Below are 21,632 nucleotides of genomic sequence, written 5' to 3'. Positions count from 1 at the left end.
GGTTTTGCCACCTTTAATACATGCTAACTCAAATCAATTAATATCCAGTTCAGATAAATCAATTACATCAAGATGGGTTCAAAATGGAATTACAAAGAAATTTCAATGGTTTTCTTGGTATAACGCATTTCTGTTTGTTTTGTTACATCTTTGTTATGAACTAATATCAGTTGGATTCAAGATATTGTTTTATCTGAAGTATATGATCTTATTATGCGTTCTTTTAATATGTACCGTTTGATCGAAAAAATAGCGGCGTCCAGTTGGCTTGGGAATCACGATCGATGACATTTCCCATATATAGTTTTACATATATAAAATGACAACGATCTTCATATCTAAGCCATCGCCGACGCCTTTTTTTCGATAATATTGTATTATACGCGCATATTTAGTATAGGTATGTTGGAGGCAGATACTGAATTCGGCCTATGTCCGAAATAATTAGACATATATGGCGATTATCATTAAATATACCTACCTATATCCACAAAGTTGCGCGGAAGAGTTTTGATTGCATTGTTTTCAACTTCTATACGGAGGGTGTTAATCTTTTGTTGTTATATTATACCAAAAAAGATTAACCCCCTCCGCAAAGAAGTTATATAAAGATTATTTATAACCACGAAGTTGCACGCATCTGGCAAGTTTAGTATGGGCAAATCGCCATATTATGTCTAATTATTTCGGCATCTGCGTCCAACATATACACTGCATATATTATTGCAATCATCATATCGTGTTATAATTAACTTCTTGAATACAAAAACAATCAGCAAACCAAAAGTTTTTTGATGTCATAAATATGAGATGAGATGATAAATATGCCGTCATTTGTCACATAAGTATAGTTAGCAAACATATCAAACTAGATTTATCTCGAACTGCAGCTTTCAAGTTGTTTAAATCAACTATTAATTAATGCAAACTAAATCAGGTAACCACAAAGTTATCGATCATCATTTCCAATCCTTACAATGACGTTTTTACGCCGATTTTATGGTATATTTTTGGAATGCCTAGTAACATAACTTTTCAGCAACAATCAGCCCCAATGTCACACGATATATTAGTTGACTATGTACTAAATTTATTTTATATTCGATCGGCTTAAAAAAATAGTTAAATTTTCCATATTGCAGTATCAAATTTATACCGATTAAATCCTTGTTACTTTTAATTCAAAGAGTTAAATTTCGTAAAGATACTTCATAAATAAAATATGCAGTACTTATATCAAGTGCATAATATTTAGTACAATAATAAGACAGAATAATATCAAATTGTTTTTAGAATGGATTCGTAGATATTTTCTATACATAGGTATAATAAATTCAACAAACCACAACCTTATATGATTTATGTGTTATTTTATAATTTCTTTTTAAATTTAACTTTTTGTTGAAACATTTTGTTTGTAGAAACATGGACAACAGCAAATAATAATTTTTAGAATAAATAATTTACTTTAAATCTTGATTTATACCGGGGTACGTCTCAAAAGTGGCTCACCCGAGGGCTCACCCCGAGGGGTGTCTCACTATTGGAATTACATGTACATTTTCTTGGCAGTCGCTGGCAGTCTTATGGCAGTCACATATAATAATTACATGGCAGTCATAGGCAGTCTTCGTCATAGTCATTGGCAGTCGCTTAGCAGTGGAAGGATATTTTGGCAGTACGTGTACATTTTTTACCCGAGTGAGACACCCCTCGGCTCACCCCTATAACTTTTTTATTTTTCCAGATAAAAAAACTAGATTTGGTATGTTAGTATATGACATAAATTACGATTGATTGACGTATTCAATTATTTTCGGTCACTTCCGGTTTTACCGGAAATAACTACAACTTTTGATTTTTAAATGGCACCCTCGGTATATTTTTACTTTATTCGATAGAAAATGACACTCTGAATCGAACGACATATCATTAACTTTTGACATATTCGCTCAAAAACAAATTGTATTTTAAATTTCAATCTAGAGTGTCATGGCTGTGTTAAAAATAGTGTTGCACAAGAGTCTTGAAAAAGTCTTGCAAGACCAAGACTCTTGCAAGAAATTCAAGACAAGACTTTCAAAATTTCTTTTCTTTTTTTTCAAATAAACAATATGCAAAAATGTCAAAATTGACATATGATATGTCATTCTATTCAGAGTGTCATTTTCTATCGAATAAAGTAAAAAATATCGAGGGTGCCATTTAAAAATCAAAAGTTGTAGTCATTTCCGGTAAAACCGGAAGTGACGAAAACAATTGGATATTAACATATTGACATATATTAACATATTGACATAGATATATAACATATTGACACATGTCAATCAATCTTAATTTATGTCATATACTAACACACCACATCTCGTTGTTTTACCTAAAAAAAATAAAAAAGTTATAGGGGTGAGCCACTTTTGAGACGCACCTGGTATGGTAGTTTATGGTGCATTTTTCAAATTAAGTTATAAACAACTCAGACATGTTTTACTTTATAAAACAGCAATGCGAATTATTTCAGTATGCTTAGAGAAATAAGGAAATATAGAGGCGTTACGAGGTTATAGAGGACAACATAATGAACCATATTGAGTTTCCGATTTATGCAACAGAACTAGACTAAACTACAAGTTTGTGTTCAACTGATATCGTGAGCGCGTGATATATGAGCAACATTAACTGAAAAACGTTGTATTAATGATCAGTAACTATTGTTAAGCCACTCTATGTGTACTTATTTCTCTGACGGGTATTAAATCACCGATAAAGATTTATCCACTTAACAAGCCTATATCGAAAATGTTTCAGTGCATTTAATATTCTACTCATAAATGCGATGAGGAATGCTAATGAATTTTTAAGTATATTCACAAACAATTTTTTTTTAAATAGTGGGGATTGATTTTAATCACGTGCTTGAATGTGTACATATATTTTAGGAGACTACTTGAATATACTTAGTTTTAAACTTATTGAAATTATAGAAGGGTAATAATTATTTTTATCTAGCTTGTGTTTTAATGGGCATATGAAGTAGACATTTCGGTTTTGGTGCTTTAAAAGAATTTAGTAAGTTTATATAAAATTTGTTAGTACTGTAAAAATGTATATTATAGGATTTTGTCAATGATTTTATTAATTATATTTTTGGATGTGTTTTTTCTTTCTATTTTTATAACAAGTCCATCTATCATTGCTCCTTGACTTTCTACCTATCATTGTTTTTTTTATTTGGAAACATATTTCTTAGGATTAAGTTAGTTATGGGTGTTTTTCCAAAAAATCAGAGAAAAAACGTAATAAAATATTTTTATCTGTTTCCGGCACACTTCAAAAATACATTCAATCGAACAAAATCTATACCAATATATAAAATCCTTAAGTGACTGACGTACTGATTAATCACGATCCTGCTCAAACCACTCAACGTAAGAAGCTCAATTTTGGCATACAGGTTGATTCTAGGGTGTGGAGGTTCGATAAGAAGGGATTTTTCGAAATTCCAGTTCCAAGAGGGTGAAACCACCCCTCAAATATTACAATATTTTTTATTTAAAAAACGGTCAAGTTTCCGAAAAAACCCTTAAACACGTATATTTTATTTTGTTTTTTTACATATTTTAAGATTTTTTAAAAATGTATATACAGGGTGTTTCGAAAAATCTGGTCATTGATTAATCACGATCCTGCTTAACGCGCTTGACGCAAAAAGCTGATTTTTGGAAAACAAATTGACTTTAGGGTGTAGAGGTTCGATAAGAGGGGATTTTTCGAAACTCGAATTCTAAGGGGGTGAAACCACCTCTGAAATATTACAATATTTTTTATTAAAAAACCGATGAATTTTTCGGAAAAACTCTTAAACACGTATATTTTATTTTGTTGTTTAACATATTTTAAGATTTTTTATAAATTTGTACAGGGTGTTTCATAAAATATGACCATTGAGTAATCACGATTCTACTTAAACTGCTTGACGTTTAAAGCTGATTTGTGGCAAACAGATTGTCTGTGGGGTGTGGAGGTTCGATAAGGAGGGGTTTCTCGAATCTCAAATTCCAAGACGCCCCTCAAATATTACAATATTTATTATTTAAAAAACGGCTAGTCTTTCGGGAAAACGCTTGAACAAGCATAATTTATTTGTTTTTTTACAGATTTTGAAATTTTTTAAAAAATCATACAGGGTGTTCCAAGAAGTTGGGTAATTTCTTAACCACTATTCTGCTTAAACTGCTTGACGTAAAAAGCTTATTTTTGGCAAACGGATTTTTTGAAAGTCAAATTCCAACGAGATGAAACTACCCCTCAAATATTACCAAGTTATATAATAATATCGCCATATTGTTTTTTCTTATGCTGACATAAATGTGAGAAAATTTTATCCAGTTTGTATGTTAATGGAAATTATTGCTTTGCTTTATCATCACCATTGCAAATGATTAATTCGACGTGAACGAAGTCGCTGGTATTCGCTAGTTTCTGATATATTTATGAATGGGAATACGTTTTTTAATACCAAAGTGCTTAACTGGAATTATACAGGGTGAGTCTGAAATAACTGCAAATATTTTCAGGGCTTGTAGATGTCGATAAAAGAAACATAATTTTCCTTGTCTAATTACATTACCTTCCTTTACCTCCACCATTTTTCAAATAAGTCCAAAATAACCGAATTATTCAAGTTTGAAATAAATCTAGAAGAATTTAAAAAAAAATGAAAACTACCGTATTTTGTCAGTGTTTGCATTCAAGAATTTCAAGATCCAGTGGGAAAAGGAAAATTTTAACCCAAAACACCATATTCGTGGGAAATTATGAAGTTCATGTATTATTCGTAAAAATTAGTTATCGTATTCAACAAACTGAGTAAATTGAACCTTTTATAATGATAAACCATACCTTACTTTAAAAACCTTGTAAGTTCTATTTTTGGCAAAAGTTATATTTATAGCCGATTTGGATAAAGACCTTAGTCTATTATATTGTAAGACAAAATCGAATTATTGTGCTATCTGTGGACAATTTTTTTTTCACAGTTAATATACAGAGTGAGTCTTAAATATCTGCAAACATTTTTAGGGCTGGTAAATCTCGATAAAAGAAACATATTTTCCCTTTACCATTTTTCAAATAAGTCCAAAATAAACAAGATATTTTACTTTGTAAATTACAAAAAAATAGTTTTTGCTTAAATTTTGAGAACGGCTGGATCTTTTCTGGCTTTCCTTTATTGTAAATTTAATCCACTACCTATCTTGACACATTATGAAGATTTTATCTTTTTTAACTAAAAATCAAACGAAATTCCAAAATTCTTTTCAAAAAATTCCAAATTTTAAATTTTTTTGCGAAAAAACCTCATAATCATGTTTCTGGGGTCGAAATATAGTACCACTAATAGTATATGGCACATCGAGGTGGAAATTAAGTGTTTCATTACTTTCGAGAGATTTGGTAGTTTCTAAGTAAACTAAATCTCGAGACAGAAATGAAACTTTCGATTGTATACTATTTTATTTACAACCACATCGTTAATTAAAAAATAGGGACAGTATTTTATTTTGAAAAAAAAATATGCGAAAATTTGTCCTTTTCTGTTTTGGCATTTCGATATCTGATAGTTACCGCGGCTGTTATGGCGCCAACCTTCAACAGCAATACAAAAGGTCTGTCCATTTTCCTGTTATTATCGATTCTGAATCGTCCTAGAACTCTCCAGTGCATGCGCAAATGAAATAATGTCTTCATATTTCCTTCTGCGCATACGCATCACAATTCTAGGACGGTTCAGAATCGGTAATAACAGGAAAACGAAAAAAGCTAAACAACCAAGTGACAGTTTTGAATTTCTCGTTTGCTTTTTCGAATTTATAGAACATAGAAAGTCAGAATGTTGTGGGAAAGTTCTGATAATGAAGACTGCTTTAATATTGGTCTCTACCAGAACTTACAGAAGCTGCACCAATAAGGTGATATATCCATAAGTGTCAAAGCATATAATAATTCGAATGTAACAATTAATTTGAATAAATAGTTATTTGTTGTTTTAAACGTTTTATTTTAATACTTTTAATACAAAATGTACCTAATAGGACATTGTAGCACTGATTGTAGTTTGCTTAAAAGAGTTTTCTATAAAAAAAGGTTGCAATTAAAGCAGCATTTTATCAAAATAAAATTTTGAAAAAAAATGTTTTCGTCCTAATTTAAAAATCTGTATTTACTTCCACCCGTGGGTGGGAAGTAAAAGTTAGAAAACTGACATTTTCCAAGCTTCAAAAAGTCGGAAATGTCAACATTACTTATATGGTTGAAGTATGGTTGTAAATAAAAATATTTGCACTTATTTAAGACTGTATAGGAATAAAGTCACTTGAAAAAGTTTTTGGTTTCTCCTTTGAAAACAGGTTTTAGGTACTTATGAGGTTTTCAAAGTCGTACATCATTATCGCAAATAAATACATCTAATCTCTCACTCGGTAAAAATAAAATTTCGTCCATCGCTTAGCGCGGTTTTCATACTTTAATGTACCTATTAATTAGCTAAAATTTATAATGTTGCATTATCAACGAGAGCCCCCCCCCTAATATTGCCTCTCGACGACATGACACTATAAATGATTTTGACTAATTCGTGGGAATTTTTAGAAAAAAACGGAAAATTTTTACCATCTCCGTGGGAAATTTCATTTCGGATAGTTGGCAACACTGCATAGAGTAAAGCCGCAATCATATGTTATTATCATATATTAAGAAATTATACCCTGGGAAAATTTGGGGTCAACAGGCAGTTCTAAAAAAAAGTGTTTTAAAATTTTCAACATCTTTTTTTTGCAAAAAAAAATATTCAACGCTATTATACTGTTACTAAAAATTTGATATACAACAAATCTCTGTTTTGAAGGACTGATTAGAAACGACAAAAGCAAACAAAGCATTAAATGACTATACGACTCATTGTCTGAAGCATGTTAATTATATATTGTTATCGCTAAATTGCGTTACCTCATTTAATGCATATTTATAATTGATCTAAAGGATTTGATATAGTCACAGTTCCAGATCGATCCAGTTTGATGTATTTGCCAATATGTTGACATAAAAATGATACACATTCAAGGACCCATTTGTTAAGAGTAAGATAAATAAAATCAATTTTATTTGCATCGAGTTGCATTTGATCTGTCTTCTTTGTTTCGTTTCAAATCAACAGCGGCGGGATACCTTAGGGATACAGTCAATAGTCGGTTTACTTCCTGTTAGTATATAAGTACCTGTCTATATTAACATTTCTTTTTATTCTTTGGTAGTGTTTTCCTCAACTAAAAAACATATTTAACATTTATTTGAATTTTTTTTATTATAGCTATATATTATAGCTATCACTTGTAAGTAGTACCATAGGAAAGCATAGGATTGAAAACAAATACCGCATCAAAATTGGTTTGGAAATAACAATCGCTGTCATTTTATATGTAAATTTATATACTATAGATAGATATACCTTTGGATATAAATATTATACAGGGTCCGGCAATAGTGCGTCGGGCATCTGTACCTCCTAAAATAAAAAACTTAGCAATTTTGTTTAAGTGTAAACCTAAAGTATGTTTAGGATGTATTTCAGGAAAATAATTTAACCTCTACAGGGTGACAAAAAAGTGTGAGTGGATCAGGATGATTTTTTTAAATGGAACACCCTGTATATTATTGCATTTTTGGCTTTCTTTCATATCACTTTACATAATCCTAAGATATGAGTAAATCTATTTCGATAGTTTCAGATATATTAAATAAATATATTTAATAAATCCAAAATATATATTTTTCAACCCTTCTTAAAAAAATATTAAAAATACAAGAACTGTTCTGAAATCAAAATTATATTAGGCATTTACTTTAGATGGGGTCTATTCTTACTTTGCTCTAAATATGGTAAATCGTAAATTATACAGGATGTTCAATATTTTACGCCAAACTTTCAAAAATATAAAATAATTTTTCTTTGTTTTTTTAAATGGAACACCCTCCATATTATTTTATTATTTGATGGAGAATTAAAAAGTGAACATTTTTTGTATTTAAAGTATTTCAAAATTTTTAATAGTTTTCCGGATACACGCAGTATTATTTCATATGGCGCTTTCAGTGCTAATATACGAGAGAAAAATCATTGGGTGGCTTTGATAAAAATTTACTGTGGAAAATGCCATATGAAATACAAAACTGGGAATATCAGCGTAACCGTTAAAAATTTTGAAATACTCTAAATGCAAAAAATTTTCATTTTTTAATTCTCCATCTATTGAAAAAATAATATCCCTGTATATTATGTTATGTTCCATTTAAAAAAACAAAGAAAAATTATTTTATATTTTAGAAAGTTTGGTGTAGAATTTTGAACATCCTGTATGATTTACGATTTCCATAGTACAGACCATCTAAAGTAAATATCTAATATAGTTTTTGATTTCAGGACAGTTCTTGTATTATTAATATCTCTGAAATTATCGAAATATATTTACTCATGTCTTAAAATTATGTAAAGCGATCTAAAAGGAAGCCAAAAATGCAATAATATACAGGGTGTTCCATTTTAAAAAAATCATCCCAATCCACTCATACTTTTTTGAGCCACCCTATAGAAGTTAAAATATTTTCCTGAAATACATGCTAGTACATACTTTTTTTACTTTTTTTTTAATTTGCACTTAAATAGAATTCCCAAGTTTTTTAGTCTAGGAGCTACAGATGCCCGACGCACTATTGCCGGACCCTGTAGGACATAATTTTTGTTCAAGCAAAGCATGAGAAAAAAATCACATAATCTATCTATAAATAATATATTTATTAGTTATTTAAATTAATCCTATTAAAACTTTTGACGTCTTGAGAAACTGACATTAATATAAAATTACAATTACACTTTAAATTGATAATACTACGTAGGGCCTGTAACAAACTTAAAAAAAAATAAATTTTATAGGCAGGTAAAATTATATAGGGCCTGTAAAATTTTATAGGCAGCAAGTGGTGTAGCAGTACCAGTGTGGTGCCTGCAATGACTAATAATTTTCTATACTTATGCAAGTTCGTTTTGCAATGTTTCCATATTTTTAATTAAGAAATGCGAATGTGCATTATCAATAACTCCTAATTGGCATTGTGCACGTGCTATAATGAAAATCTTTATCTCGTGTATAATGACTACTGATTTCTTCAGAACTAAAATTTAGTTCATATCAAATAAACTTTTAGTCACGTGATTAAGCTTGACTAGCACAGTTTTTCTTTTAATTAAAATATTTTAGGAAACAAAAATGAATTAATTATAAATACTTACGCAGTTATTATTTACATCAACAAACCTCACCTCCTTAACAGCACTTAAGGGGCATAAAGCGCCATTATTACCGCTTTCCCGCTCAAAATAGTCTAGGTTGCGATGAGTTTTTTGCTTCGGCATCTTATGCACTTTGCACTACAAGCGGTTCTTTAAAAGAACAATTTTCGACTGCAAGGTCTGCTAGTGAAAAATTTTAAGTTTGAAGTATCATAATACAATTCACTTAAACAAAAATTCGCAATACAAAACTAAAGTGTCAAAACAACTCAAAATGCCAGGAAATAAATAAATAAATGTAGCAACTTGGATTTTTTATAACAGAGCTGCCACCTGAATCGCCAGCGGAAAATTTAAATTCCAGTTAGTTAACCCAGCGTCGAATATGTCCTTGGTTGGCAACAATGTATTTAATAATTGCACCTAATTGAGAGACCCCTGTATAACAGTAGCAACTTCAATAGAAACCTACTTAATAAAATTATATGAGGGATTATTATGATTATTCCCTTATTATACATTTAGTATTGACATCAAAAGTTCATATCATTTATTTTAATTTCTACACAGTTTCGTTGTAGGTTTCGTGGTAGATATAGATTAGAAAAACAGTCTAATTTCTTGTTAGTAATTAAATGACTGTTTACTTTGTCCCTCAGGTATATTAGGAAAATTTCATTACTGCTAATGCTTTTGCATTGTTGTTTTAGAAAGAAATTGGAAACAAAATGCAACTAAGTATTACAATAATAATTGGTTACATTTATCTCAAATCAGTCCTTGGACATATACCACTTTTTGCATGTGTTAATAGATTGGGCAATATTGCAAACTAGATTAATCTGGTTTTGAAGTTTAGATTAATCTGGTTTTGAATTAGAAATGTGCATAAAATGAGCTCACGCATTTTTGCTGATAACAAGATTTACGCACTTCAGAAAATGCGTTGTTTGCTCTCATCCAACATTTATTAAAGTTTGCATTAGTTATTTTTTATGACGTTAGCAATTTTTCGCTTTAATTTATACTTCTCCAATCAAATTAGCTAATTTTGGCTATCTCCACTAAACCATACCTACTTACATTATTTTCAGAATTATCCTATCTTATACTATATTTTCCAATTTTATCTTTTGTATTTTTCTTGGCCTCAATAGCACCTTCGACGTTGAAGGAAGACTGACTGTGCCACTGTGAAACAATAAACCTTTATTATTACTGTATTAATTCGTAATTAATAAGACTCTGGTTTACTTACTTTGTCAATGGGTAAACTGACATTTCAACTTATTAATTACCTAATAATTCATTATTAAACGGTAGTTTAATTAATGTTCTTTTGTTTACATCATGTATGTATGTTGCCTAGGTGACTTATAATTAACAAACCTTTCTGGATAAAAGATTGAAGTTATTTTTGTCATTTCAGGAAATATGGCGGAAAACTGAAATTTTCGGTTTTAGTTTTTGTTCTTTTACGAGTTTATTTGATAGAAACAATCTATAAACACATTCGCAAAGAAACTTTTTTAGCTTTGTGCTTTGGTGACGTGAAAAATCACTTATGACGTTTTGTCTTTCTGAAACTATCCTCAACTTTATTTTTCATCAAATATCATTTCAAAATATTGTTTCTAATATTGATAATAAATATTATTTCAAAATTAATGTATATGATTTTGTCGAGTAGAGACGAAAGCACTTCTCAAGAATAGACGAGAAATGAAAACTGACAATAGCATACATTGAATAAAATACAATTAGAAAGAGGATTGCAAAAGTCAACCAAAACTACAACGAAAACTTGCACAAACTGTAATCGAACACAGAAAAAGCTATAAGGTAGGGAGGCAAAACAAAGAAAAACTTCTACGCTTTCTGCAAGTCTAAGGTATTTTTGTCATGTAATTCGAATGGGATAAAATGTAGTTAACACGCCGTTTCTAGCATCATATTGTAAATCTGTGTATGTTGTTTGCTATGCCACCTCTGGTTGCAAATCTTGAAAAATGGATAAAATGCATTTAGTAAGTCTGCTCCTCATATGTATTTCAGTCAGCTTAGCTATTCAAGTGTGCTAGAAACACTCGAAATAAACGTGGTCAGTCATTCAATCTTACTCATGAGATATCCGATCTCATACAAGCTCTAATCGTCATGAATGAGAAGTTTGTGGTCAATGGATTTAACACTTTAACACGAGACATACCAACACCAGGAGGCATTAGACAAGGAGACAGCCTTCTTATTCAATCTTTTAATGGACATTATCATGGTAACCTTGATGAATATCGGTTGTCGAATGGGACACAACAGAGTTGTCATGGTGTGTTATGCTGATAATGCAGTCATTATCGCGGAGACAGAGGACGATATGCAGAGACAGCTTCATAAATTCTATCAAGTAAGCCGAGAATTAAATATGATTATCTCTACAGAAAAAAATAAATGCTTAACTTTCTCTAAAGAGCCGGTAAGAGGCAAAGTAGTAGTGGAAAACAAAATTATTGAGCAATTATCACAGTTTAGATACCTAGAAATTAATATGTCCTCTACTACCATGGTCCAGAGAAAGATTTGAGAAGCCAAATAAACAGAGCAACGGCCATGTCAGGATGTCTGATGCAAATAGTGTGGACAAACCTCTTCGTCCATGCGAACAGACAGGAAAATTAAAATTTATAAGACATGCATCAGGCCAATAATGACATATGTTAGAAATCCGAGAGGAAACAAACAAAACCAAAATGGGAAATGTTAAGAGTCGCTGAAATGAACCTAAGAACCATAGTGGGTAAGACTAGAAGAGACAGAATTAGAAACACAAATATCAAACAACAATGTATATATGAGGAATACAGGACGTAGTGAGATGGGGTAGGCAAAGAAAATGACAATGGTTTGGACACGTAAAACGCATGGAAGAAAAGAAACAGGCTATCACGCATAGCTCTTGAAGGGAAGCCCATTGGTAAGAGACAGCCGGGAATACCTCCAAAAAGATGGAAAGACAGTTGGCAGTCTCCCAAGAACTCCTACAGAGGCAACCTTAAAACTAACAGATCGACTAGATCTCAAATAAGTAGAAGAAGAAGGATTTAATACCCTAGTTCTGGAATGGAACAACAATACGACAGAGTTTCCAAACGTTCACCCGTCCATATAATCTTTCACATCGTCTAAAATGTGTAAATAATAGTTGACATGGAGTGATTAATTTAGATGTCAAAAATAATTAGGCGTCTGACGTGTGACACCAATTCAATTTGTATATAAACTTTTTTATTTTTCCAAGGTCATTTTTGATATTCTAATGTTCCAATGCCTCCAAGAAAGCAATGACTCGATATCTAAAAATATCAATAAAACTCAAGTAAAAAGATGACAGCGGAGTTGTTTCTGTCGCACTTCGTTCCATTCACTGCCTTTGGTTTATTTTCGACTCACCTTTATGTATATCTGAGATTTTGCCAATTATAAACGATTTTCTCAGACGCCTACCAACTTCCATCACTTTAATCGATATTTAAATTTGTTTATTCTTTCTTGACGTGACACGCATTTCATTATCTAATAATTAAGCAATGAAATATTTTTCTTGACCAATTTAAAATACATTTTTAAAGTGGTTTCGTTCGTAGTATGATAGAAATTTCGAAAAGATTAAAACTTAATGAGCTATTAGCCAACGGTTTATCGCGTTAGGGTTTATTTGTTTATATTTCGTAAATGTTAAAGATAGTAAAGTGTTCATACAATAGGAGGTTTCATATTTTAGTAGTTGCACAGTTAGTCTAGTTTGCGGATGCAGTATTAGAAATTCGTTGTGATTGTGATAATTTACTATTGTGCGGTGGTTAGTAAGTACGACATAAGTTATTATATGTAATACATTCAGATGCAAAAAACGCAACGGAGAAATTTTTGGTCAAATTTTTAAAGTGTTATATTTTTGTTATTTTTAACCCTATTTTCATGATTTTTTTAGCAAACTGTATATAATTATATCAACTTTATCAACAATATCATTTGTAGTAAACTAAGTTTTTTATAAACTTTAGTATTTGGCATATTATACAGGGTTAATCGAGGTGTTGTTTTTTTACCTTAACTTTAAAACACCCTGTGCAATAATTTCGTATGTAAATTTTCCTAAAATATAATTTTACTGTCAGAACCTGAGAATTTTGTTTTTTGATTCATGTCAATACATCCTTCGGTTAATTATTAAGAGCGAAATGAACTGATCGCGACCAATTTGCATTTTTTTCAATCTATTATTACTTTTTGGTGTCATTTGTTAATATGCCGAGATGGTTTTGGAGATTGTTGTCGTAACGTAATATTACGCTGCCACTGGATACTCTATACTAAATAAAAATACGTTAAAGACTAACGATACAGTCGTGTTTTTTTAGTAGTATAGCAAGTCTACAAACAGAAAAACAAATTGTAAAATATACCCTAATACTTTGTGATGCCTCCCTTGGCTGCTATAACCACACTATAACTGCCTGCATACCTTCGTTTATACTGTCATTGAGGCTGCATATATCTTTAAGAACCAAGCCAAGTTCATTTAATGAAGCTGGTACCGCCTCGCGACCTCTAACCCTCCTGCCAAGCATTTCCCAAACGTCGAACATGATGGACAGTTCGTATATAGTTCACAATAATCACCAAAGCCGGCTTGCCATACTGAAAAATAACTTGTCATACGGAAAAAATTGCAAATTGTTGGTGGCAAGATCATTTCACTTTTAAAAATTAACCTAAGCATGTATTCACATGATCCAAAAAACAAAATGCCACTGAGATATGGTTCCGACCGTAAAATTATATTTTAGGAAAATTTACACACGACATTATTACACAGGGTGTTTTAAAGTTAGGGTAAAAAAGCACCCCTCAATTAATCCTGTATTATATTATGCCAAATACTAAATTTAATAAAAAAACTGAGTTTACGAATTAAAGTTGATATAATTATATACAGCTTGCTAAAAAATTCATGAAAATCGGGCTAAAAATAACAAAAATATAACACTTTAAATTTCACCAAAAATTTCTACGTTGCATTTTTTGCATCTGAGCGAGGGGTGTCTCACTCGAGTAAAAAATGTACATGTACTGCCAAAATATCCTTCCGCTGCTAAGCGACTGCCAATGACTATGAAGAAGACTGCCTATGACTGCCATGTAATTATTATAGGCGACTGCCATAAGACTGCCAATGACTGCCAGCGACTGCCAAGAAAATGTACATGTAATTCCAATAGTGAGACACCCCTCGCATCTGAGTGTATATGTATATGTAGGTAATATGCAAAATTAATGTCGAAATTTAAATACTGTAATAATTATAATAGTAAAATATTTTATCTACATCCACAGTTACAATAGTAGGAGTTTTATCCAATCATATGAAGCGTTTAAACTGATAATTTTATCCACTATATTGTTATTATTGTTTATAAAACAAATTTATTACACTAGACAAATAATTTTTTATAATGTCTTTTAGACTTCACAGGCAGTAAATAGCAGTTGTTTAAAAAATTACTGCAGGAATACCATCATACCAGTGTTTTATCACAAAAGCTCCGAATTTTACGTTCAGTATTAGCGAATGATTCCATTGCAAATTATAATAAATGTCAAATGATTCCCAACTTTCACAAATTATCTGGCGCGTTTGGTTGCAGGATAAAACATGCCTAATCCAACTTTAGAACACTCGCCAAATGCGGCCTTAAATAAAACAGTATTAGCCGAATACATGAAACTGCCTCTTCCCGACGGAGTATGCCAGGCCACTTATATCTGGATCGACGGTACAGGAGAAGGACTCAGAGGGAAAACGAAAACTTTGGATTTTGTACCAACCAAACCTGAAGGTAAGAAAATACTTTGTATAGTAATTTTATTATATTTTGTAAATTTCGCTCCTAACATTCCTTTTATAGAAAAGGTACCGGATTTAAGTGCCTTATTAATTAGTGATGGGATAACTCGAGCGAAAACTCTCTCGAGTACGCGATTATTGAAATAACCGACACCGCTCGATTATGAACGAGCGATGCAAGTGAACGAGCGACGAACGCAAGCGATCCTAGCATGAAATAAATTGAAATCCGATTTTAATGTAACATACTCGATAAAAAGCCGAGCAAATTTTCTACATACATTGCAGGTACCAAATTTATACAACGCCGTTATATATTTATCTTTTGCGTATCCGAGGGACAAAATTTTACGACCTACATCGACAATGCTTTGAAATAAACTAAAAACTAAAGCAAGCGATCAAGCGAATCGCTCGTCGCTTGCTACTTGCCATTCATCACCGAAAGAATATGTGCCCTGCGCACGCAACTTACTGATTGGCGCTTGGCGTTAACGAGTACTTACAACAAGCGACGGGCGAAAAAACGTATTTTTAAATACGAGCGATATTTCGCTCGAACAATTGCTCGGTTATTGCAATTGCTTGAAACGCGGGTACTCGATTATTGAAGTTAATCGGTTTTTCCCATCACTATTATTAATCCATGATTGCAAGATTACTTTGACTTCTTTTTCGAATACATAGCCATTAATGGATGTTGCGATATAATTTTTTATTTCTTCTCTATTCCCGGCGCCGGCGGTGTGTATTAATGACTCGTACAGGGTGTCCGAATATCGCAGGCTTTCTCAGGGAGTAGAGCTCAGGGAGTAAAGCTACAAATATGCGGTTTTCACATCATTGTGCTATTTTGTTATGAAACTAAAGATGCTACACACAAATTTCTCCTGGCCTTCTCAGTTCTCGAAATACAGGGCAAAATTAAAAATGTTGCATTTTTCGACCCTCTTTGTACCTCAGATATCTTCTAACTTATCGAAAAGGTGAAAGCTGAGTCCCATAGAGTTTTTCAGGTAGAATTCAGTGGAGTATCTAGATTTTTGCTTCGAGCTCTCATTCCATAAATATATCCAAAATGTATATTTTAAATGGGATAAAAAAACATTACTGTTTATTGCTTTCTTTTATGTTATTTGCCTTGTTATGGGAGTTTTTTAAAAATATAACATACTCTATACTTATTTTAATAAACAAGGTAAAAAATGTATTATTTAACTTAGGCGGCCGGTTGAAAAGAGGCAATCAAAACAATCGAATAATTTATTCGACGTTAAATTTCCATTATTGACTATTCCACGCTAGTTTCTGTGTGTAGAATTACTGCACAAAATTGCTTCAGAATTCTCAATAACTCTGACTGAATGTTATCTAAAAGTTGCACAAGCTTATTTTCAGTGCAGTTTATTAAGAGAAAATGATGGAAAAAGGATAGCAAGATTATCTGGTTAAATTAAGTTAAATAAAATGGTAATACCGAGGGTAATACCCTCTTAAAATAGGTTTATATATACTGGGTGCGTCTCAAAAGCGACTCACTCCTATAACTTTTTTTATTTTTTCACATAAAAAAACGAGATTTGGTATGTAATATTGTAGTAGGTAGTATATGACATAAATTAGGATTGATTGACGATTTCAATAATTTTTGGTCACTTATGATATGAAATTCTATTCAGCGTGTGTTATTTTCTATCGATTAAAGTAAAAAAATACCGAGGGTGCCATTTAAAAATCAAAAGTTGTAGTTATTTCCGGTAAAACAGGAAGTTACCGAAAACAATTGAATATGTCAATCAATCCTAATTTATGTCATATATTAACATACTAAATCTCGTTTTTTTTACTCAAAAAATAATAAAGTTATAGAGGTGAGCCACTTTTGAGACGCACCCGGTATATGTTAAAAGTTTAAAAAATGCATTGCTTATCTTGTTTATGAAAATAAGCATAGAATATATTATATTTTTAGAAAGCTCATGACAAGGCAAATAAAATAAAAATAATAATATACAGAGTGTTCGATTCAACAAACTTAAGTTTATGTTTAAAACAGTTACGCCGCCACTGGTTTCTACATAAAATATTCTACGGGACTCAATTTTTACCTTTCGACAAATTATAATATAACCAAGATACGAAGAGCGTCAAAAATGCAACATTTTCAAATTTGCTCTGTTTTTCAGAAACTAAGGAGTCTAGGACAAATATGTATCAGCAGCCTTCATAAAAAAGTAACACAGTGAAAACCACATCTTTGTATATTTACTCATAAATACACGAATAATTAAAAAATAAATAATTAAAAAACTATTTACTGCGAAGTTTAAAAGTTTTCATTAAAATATAATTTTTATTAGTAGGTCGTGATTGATAATAAAAGAAACAATAGAATTATGAAAAGACTAAAAGTATTGCTATCTCTCTCTTGTTTTATTTCGAGTACCACTATTAAATTAAAAAAATTAAATATATCATGGCAACTACAAAAATGTCGATGCCTCTGTTCTTCTAGCTTGTTGACCCTTTAACTAGCGACAACAAGATCGTTGCACATGGAATTTGATTGCTTTTATTAAATATTTTTTTTTTATATTAATTGTCAAAATCTTGAAAAATAATACTCTAATATATTTTAGGTATGACTTTTTGGAATAATCTTAATAATACAAAAATATACCTAATATCATCTCTCTTTGTATAATCAGGTACCTACCTACTTGTTTACATTATCAGTAACATATTTTATATTATTGATAATAAAGATCACATGATCAGTGTAATGAACGTTTCAGATAATTTGTAATAGAAATATCCAATATGAAAAAATAAATCACTTGAAAAATTATGTCTCTGAAAGATAGATACTGTCTTTTTTGAATTAAAATATACACTTATATTATTATAGCGTTATCTGAAGCAAAGTTTATTAAAAAATATTTAAACTGTAAAGGTGCATTCAGGCTGATCGCGTCGAGCGTCGCGTCGCGTCGCGTTTGCGTCGCATCCGCGTGTCCAGATGGCATCAATTCACTAAACAAGACCGTTCAGGCAGACAGCGTCGCGTTTGGCGTTGCGCTAGCGTCCGCTGAGCGTCGGGGTTCGAGATCAATGGGGCGGACGCGACGCTCGACGCTCTCAGCCTGAATGTACCTTAAACATTATTTGAAGTGTGGGGGGAATCCAATAATAAATTTTGAAATTAATATTACATATATTTGAATATGGATAAGATAAATTTAGAATTGTTCGTATCTTTATGTTCAGAAATTAAAAATATACATAATGTGAAATATGATTTATATTTGTTTTAACGAGATAACGTTTCATTAACGTCAATAAAAGTATTACCAGCTGTTTTAAACTTAAAAAATCACGTTGTTTTATTATATCCAGAAATTTATTATATTTAAATTTCGAATTAATATAATTTTAACAATAGATATTATCACAGGTAACATATTATATTATGTGTGATATCAAGGGTTATTTTTAGCTCTTGTAAACTCATCTTAAAATTCTTGGAAACTGTAATACCGATATATCTTTCTACAATATTTGCTTCATAAAAAAATGAACTTAGTCTTAAAACATAATTGATTAAACATAGTTATTATTCTTAAATAAATGTTTATAAAACCTTTATAGCTGGTTTGTTACTGTAATTTTCGAGGAATCGGCACTATTATTAAAAGAAACTTTAAATAATATATATTTTGTGTGTAGTTAGTTACAAGCACTAAATTGGTTGGGGTTGAGAATATGTAAAGGTAAATTGGCGTTGAGAATCCATAGATTCATTTTTTATTCTACATACTTTGGATTGAAGGGTCCAGAAGAATTTTAGTCCTTTCCGTTCGTGAAAGATTCAGGGGAATAACTTGATAAGCGCTAATTTCTTAATTTTAGGATTTTACAATATTATAGTAGGTCTAACTGGTCACTACAAAATGTATAAATTCTGCAGGGCAATAAGTTTTTTAATCCTATGATATATGCCTAGTAAAAATGTGGAATACACGGAAAGAACATGATAACCACCAGACTTCCGGTGCTCTCCTGTAAATTTAGTAAAATGGCGGTTATCATGTTTTCCCCTGGACCCTTCAATTGCAACTATACAACTATACAATCTAAAAAACGGCGTTAAAGACGGCTGGGAAATGACAATCGATGACAACTTTGGAGATAATATCAACCCTTAGATGTCATTTCCTAGTCCCGTACTCTTCTTAATTTTTTAATGGCGCTTACTGCCAGTTGGCGTTAAGAAGGTTGTAATTTATTTTGATATTGTGTAAAAATGATTATTAAATGGTGTTGTAAAAAACTGCAGCAAAAGTCGCCTATTCCTATATAAAATTCACTACAAATTAGGTACGTTACTACAGCAAAATCCGTCTTATCCACTTATATTTGCTATTTCTTGTCATTATTGTTGCAAATCCCATATTTTTTAGAGGTTTTTTACACAAGTATAACATTACTACTGACGTCTTGTCGATTTCAAATCCTTTCCTAGTTTTAAGGAATTACTGATTTTATTTTAAGGAATTATTGATTTATTAATTATAATATTTGCATATCTAATAAATCAAGTTAGGATGCAAATATTGTGGTGTAGCAAAACCGGCAATATGCATCGCACTGCAACAAAACCCGCCTTAAACAAATTATGTTTGTGTTTTTTCTCTTTAAAAAATAAATATTAACTTTTGTTTCTAGAAAAACTAGATACAAAACAATGATTGCACTCAATGGACACGTTTTTTTGTAAAATAACGCTTCAAACATTTGCTAAAACAATTATTGCCTATTTTCTCAAAACAACTTTTTTGAGATAAAACGGGTTTTGCAACTTGACGCCTTAATTATTGTTAAGCCGTCTTTGACGTCGATCATACTTGAAATAAAATATGTATATCCTAAATAACCTGTTAAATTAAGGTAATAGCACAGCCTATTCATTAGACAGCCAGTCGACTTTACTAGTTTTTGAATACCCGCGAACCCGTTTTTGAATACCCGAGTTCCATATAAGTGATCGTAAGTTATAAGTCGACTGGCTGTTAAAATATGGGAATTATATTTCCACCAAATCAGTTGCACTGTGCCAACACATCAAATGTTTACAGAACTTCCAATCTGGAACTACGATGGTAGCTCAACATATCAAGCAGAAGGATCCAATTCGGATACATACCTTTATCCAGTAGCCATATTTAATGATCCTTTCATCAGAGGAAACAATAAATTGGTTCTTTGTGATACCTACAGATACAACAAAAAACCAACGGATACAAATAAAAGGTAAGTTAATCATTTGAACAACAGTAAATTTTACTTGACACAATGATTAGAAATGAAAATATATGAGTGACAGTTACTATTTTTAACTTTAGTTTTAAAGTAAGTTGCTATTTCTGTCAATTTTTGGACATCGTTTGTTGAAATCGTGCTGTCTTTTAATACCAGTCATAGGATTTAATAAGTTTATTAATACCAGTTTTTGTGACATAAAATCAAATAGTTTCGAACCTTTGGTGTTACAGTTCTAATTTATACAAATCCATCATAAATTACCAAAATACCTTTTTAAATTCTGAATGAATATCTCGCTAAAACGAAAGCCTTATCATCCATCATCAAGAGCTGCAACAAATCGGTTTGAAATAGACATTAAAGTCAATTCTAAAATAAAATGATTTAAATCTAAACATAAAGTTTAATCGATCTAAATCTTTGATATAAATCATTTTTCTTTTAACTCATTTTCGTAAAATTTAAATCAAGATAAGGAAATTTAAGTCGTCTTTATGACTTAAGTCTATATTTTTTATTTAAATCATGATGATGATCTGCAAGTTAAGTCGGCAAAATGACGAAAATCATAATAATTGTTAGATTTGTGATTAAGTTTATTTATTTGATTGTGTGTGTGTGTGTGTGTGTATTATTTTAATAATTGTTGATAATGAAATTTAAAATTTTATTAATTTAGATTCTGATAAAAGCCTAGATCGGGAATAAAAGTAAAGCTTTAATGGCATTAATCATTAAAATATTAAAATAGTAAATCTTTTCAAAAATCAGTTGTTCAAAAATTATTGAAATAGGTTTCTCATCGAATAACTATAATGCACAAACTAACTATGTCGATAACACTTAACTATATTTTAACTTCTTTTTAATTTATTCCTTGTTATTGTTGTTTTAATTTGTAACATGGTATTATTGTATCGATCGATATCTTGAAACTTAAATGGATATATTCCTTAAGCTACTTAGTGTTTAACATTGGTTTTCAACAAACTAAGTTTTTTTCAAAAATGTAATTTTAATAATTGTATTTTGATTTGTAAGTAGTTATACTTTATTTAGTTC

General features: G+C 30.9%; 1 protein-coding gene across 4 annotated transcripts in view; it reads left to right on the top strand.

Moving 5' to 3' along the window:
- Positions 1-21,632, top strand: part of LOC115883894 (glutamine synthetase 2 cytoplasmic-like) — a 56,595-nt gene that overhangs the window by 10,150 nt on the left and 24,813 nt on the right. The window contains exons 1-3 of one of the 4 annotated variants that reach the window (XM_030902322.1): positions 2,942-3,066; positions 15,049-15,240; positions 20,384-20,558. In XM_030902322.1, coding sequence (XP_030758182.1) covers positions 15,057-15,240; positions 20,384-20,558 — 359 coding nt within the window. In that variant the 5' untranslated portion in view covers positions 2,942-3,066; positions 15,049-15,056. Of the gene's footprint in view, positions 1-2,941; positions 3,067-13,055; positions 13,204-15,048; positions 15,241-20,383; positions 20,559-21,632 lie in introns of those variants that run through there. The other 3 variants (XM_030902320.1, XM_030902327.1, XM_030902318.1) reach the window with 3 other exon arrangements.

This window comes from Sitophilus oryzae, unplaced genomic scaffold (assembly GCF_002938485.1).
Source record: "Sitophilus oryzae breed Bouriz unplaced genomic scaffold, Soryzae_2.0 scaffold_111_pilon_pilon, whole genome shotgun sequence".
Classification (NCBI taxonomy): domain Eukaryota; kingdom Metazoa; phylum Arthropoda; class Insecta; order Coleoptera; family Curculionidae; genus Sitophilus; species Sitophilus oryzae.
Note: the sequence above shows the minus strand (reverse complement) of the source record. Positions and strands in the feature narration are given on the sequence as shown.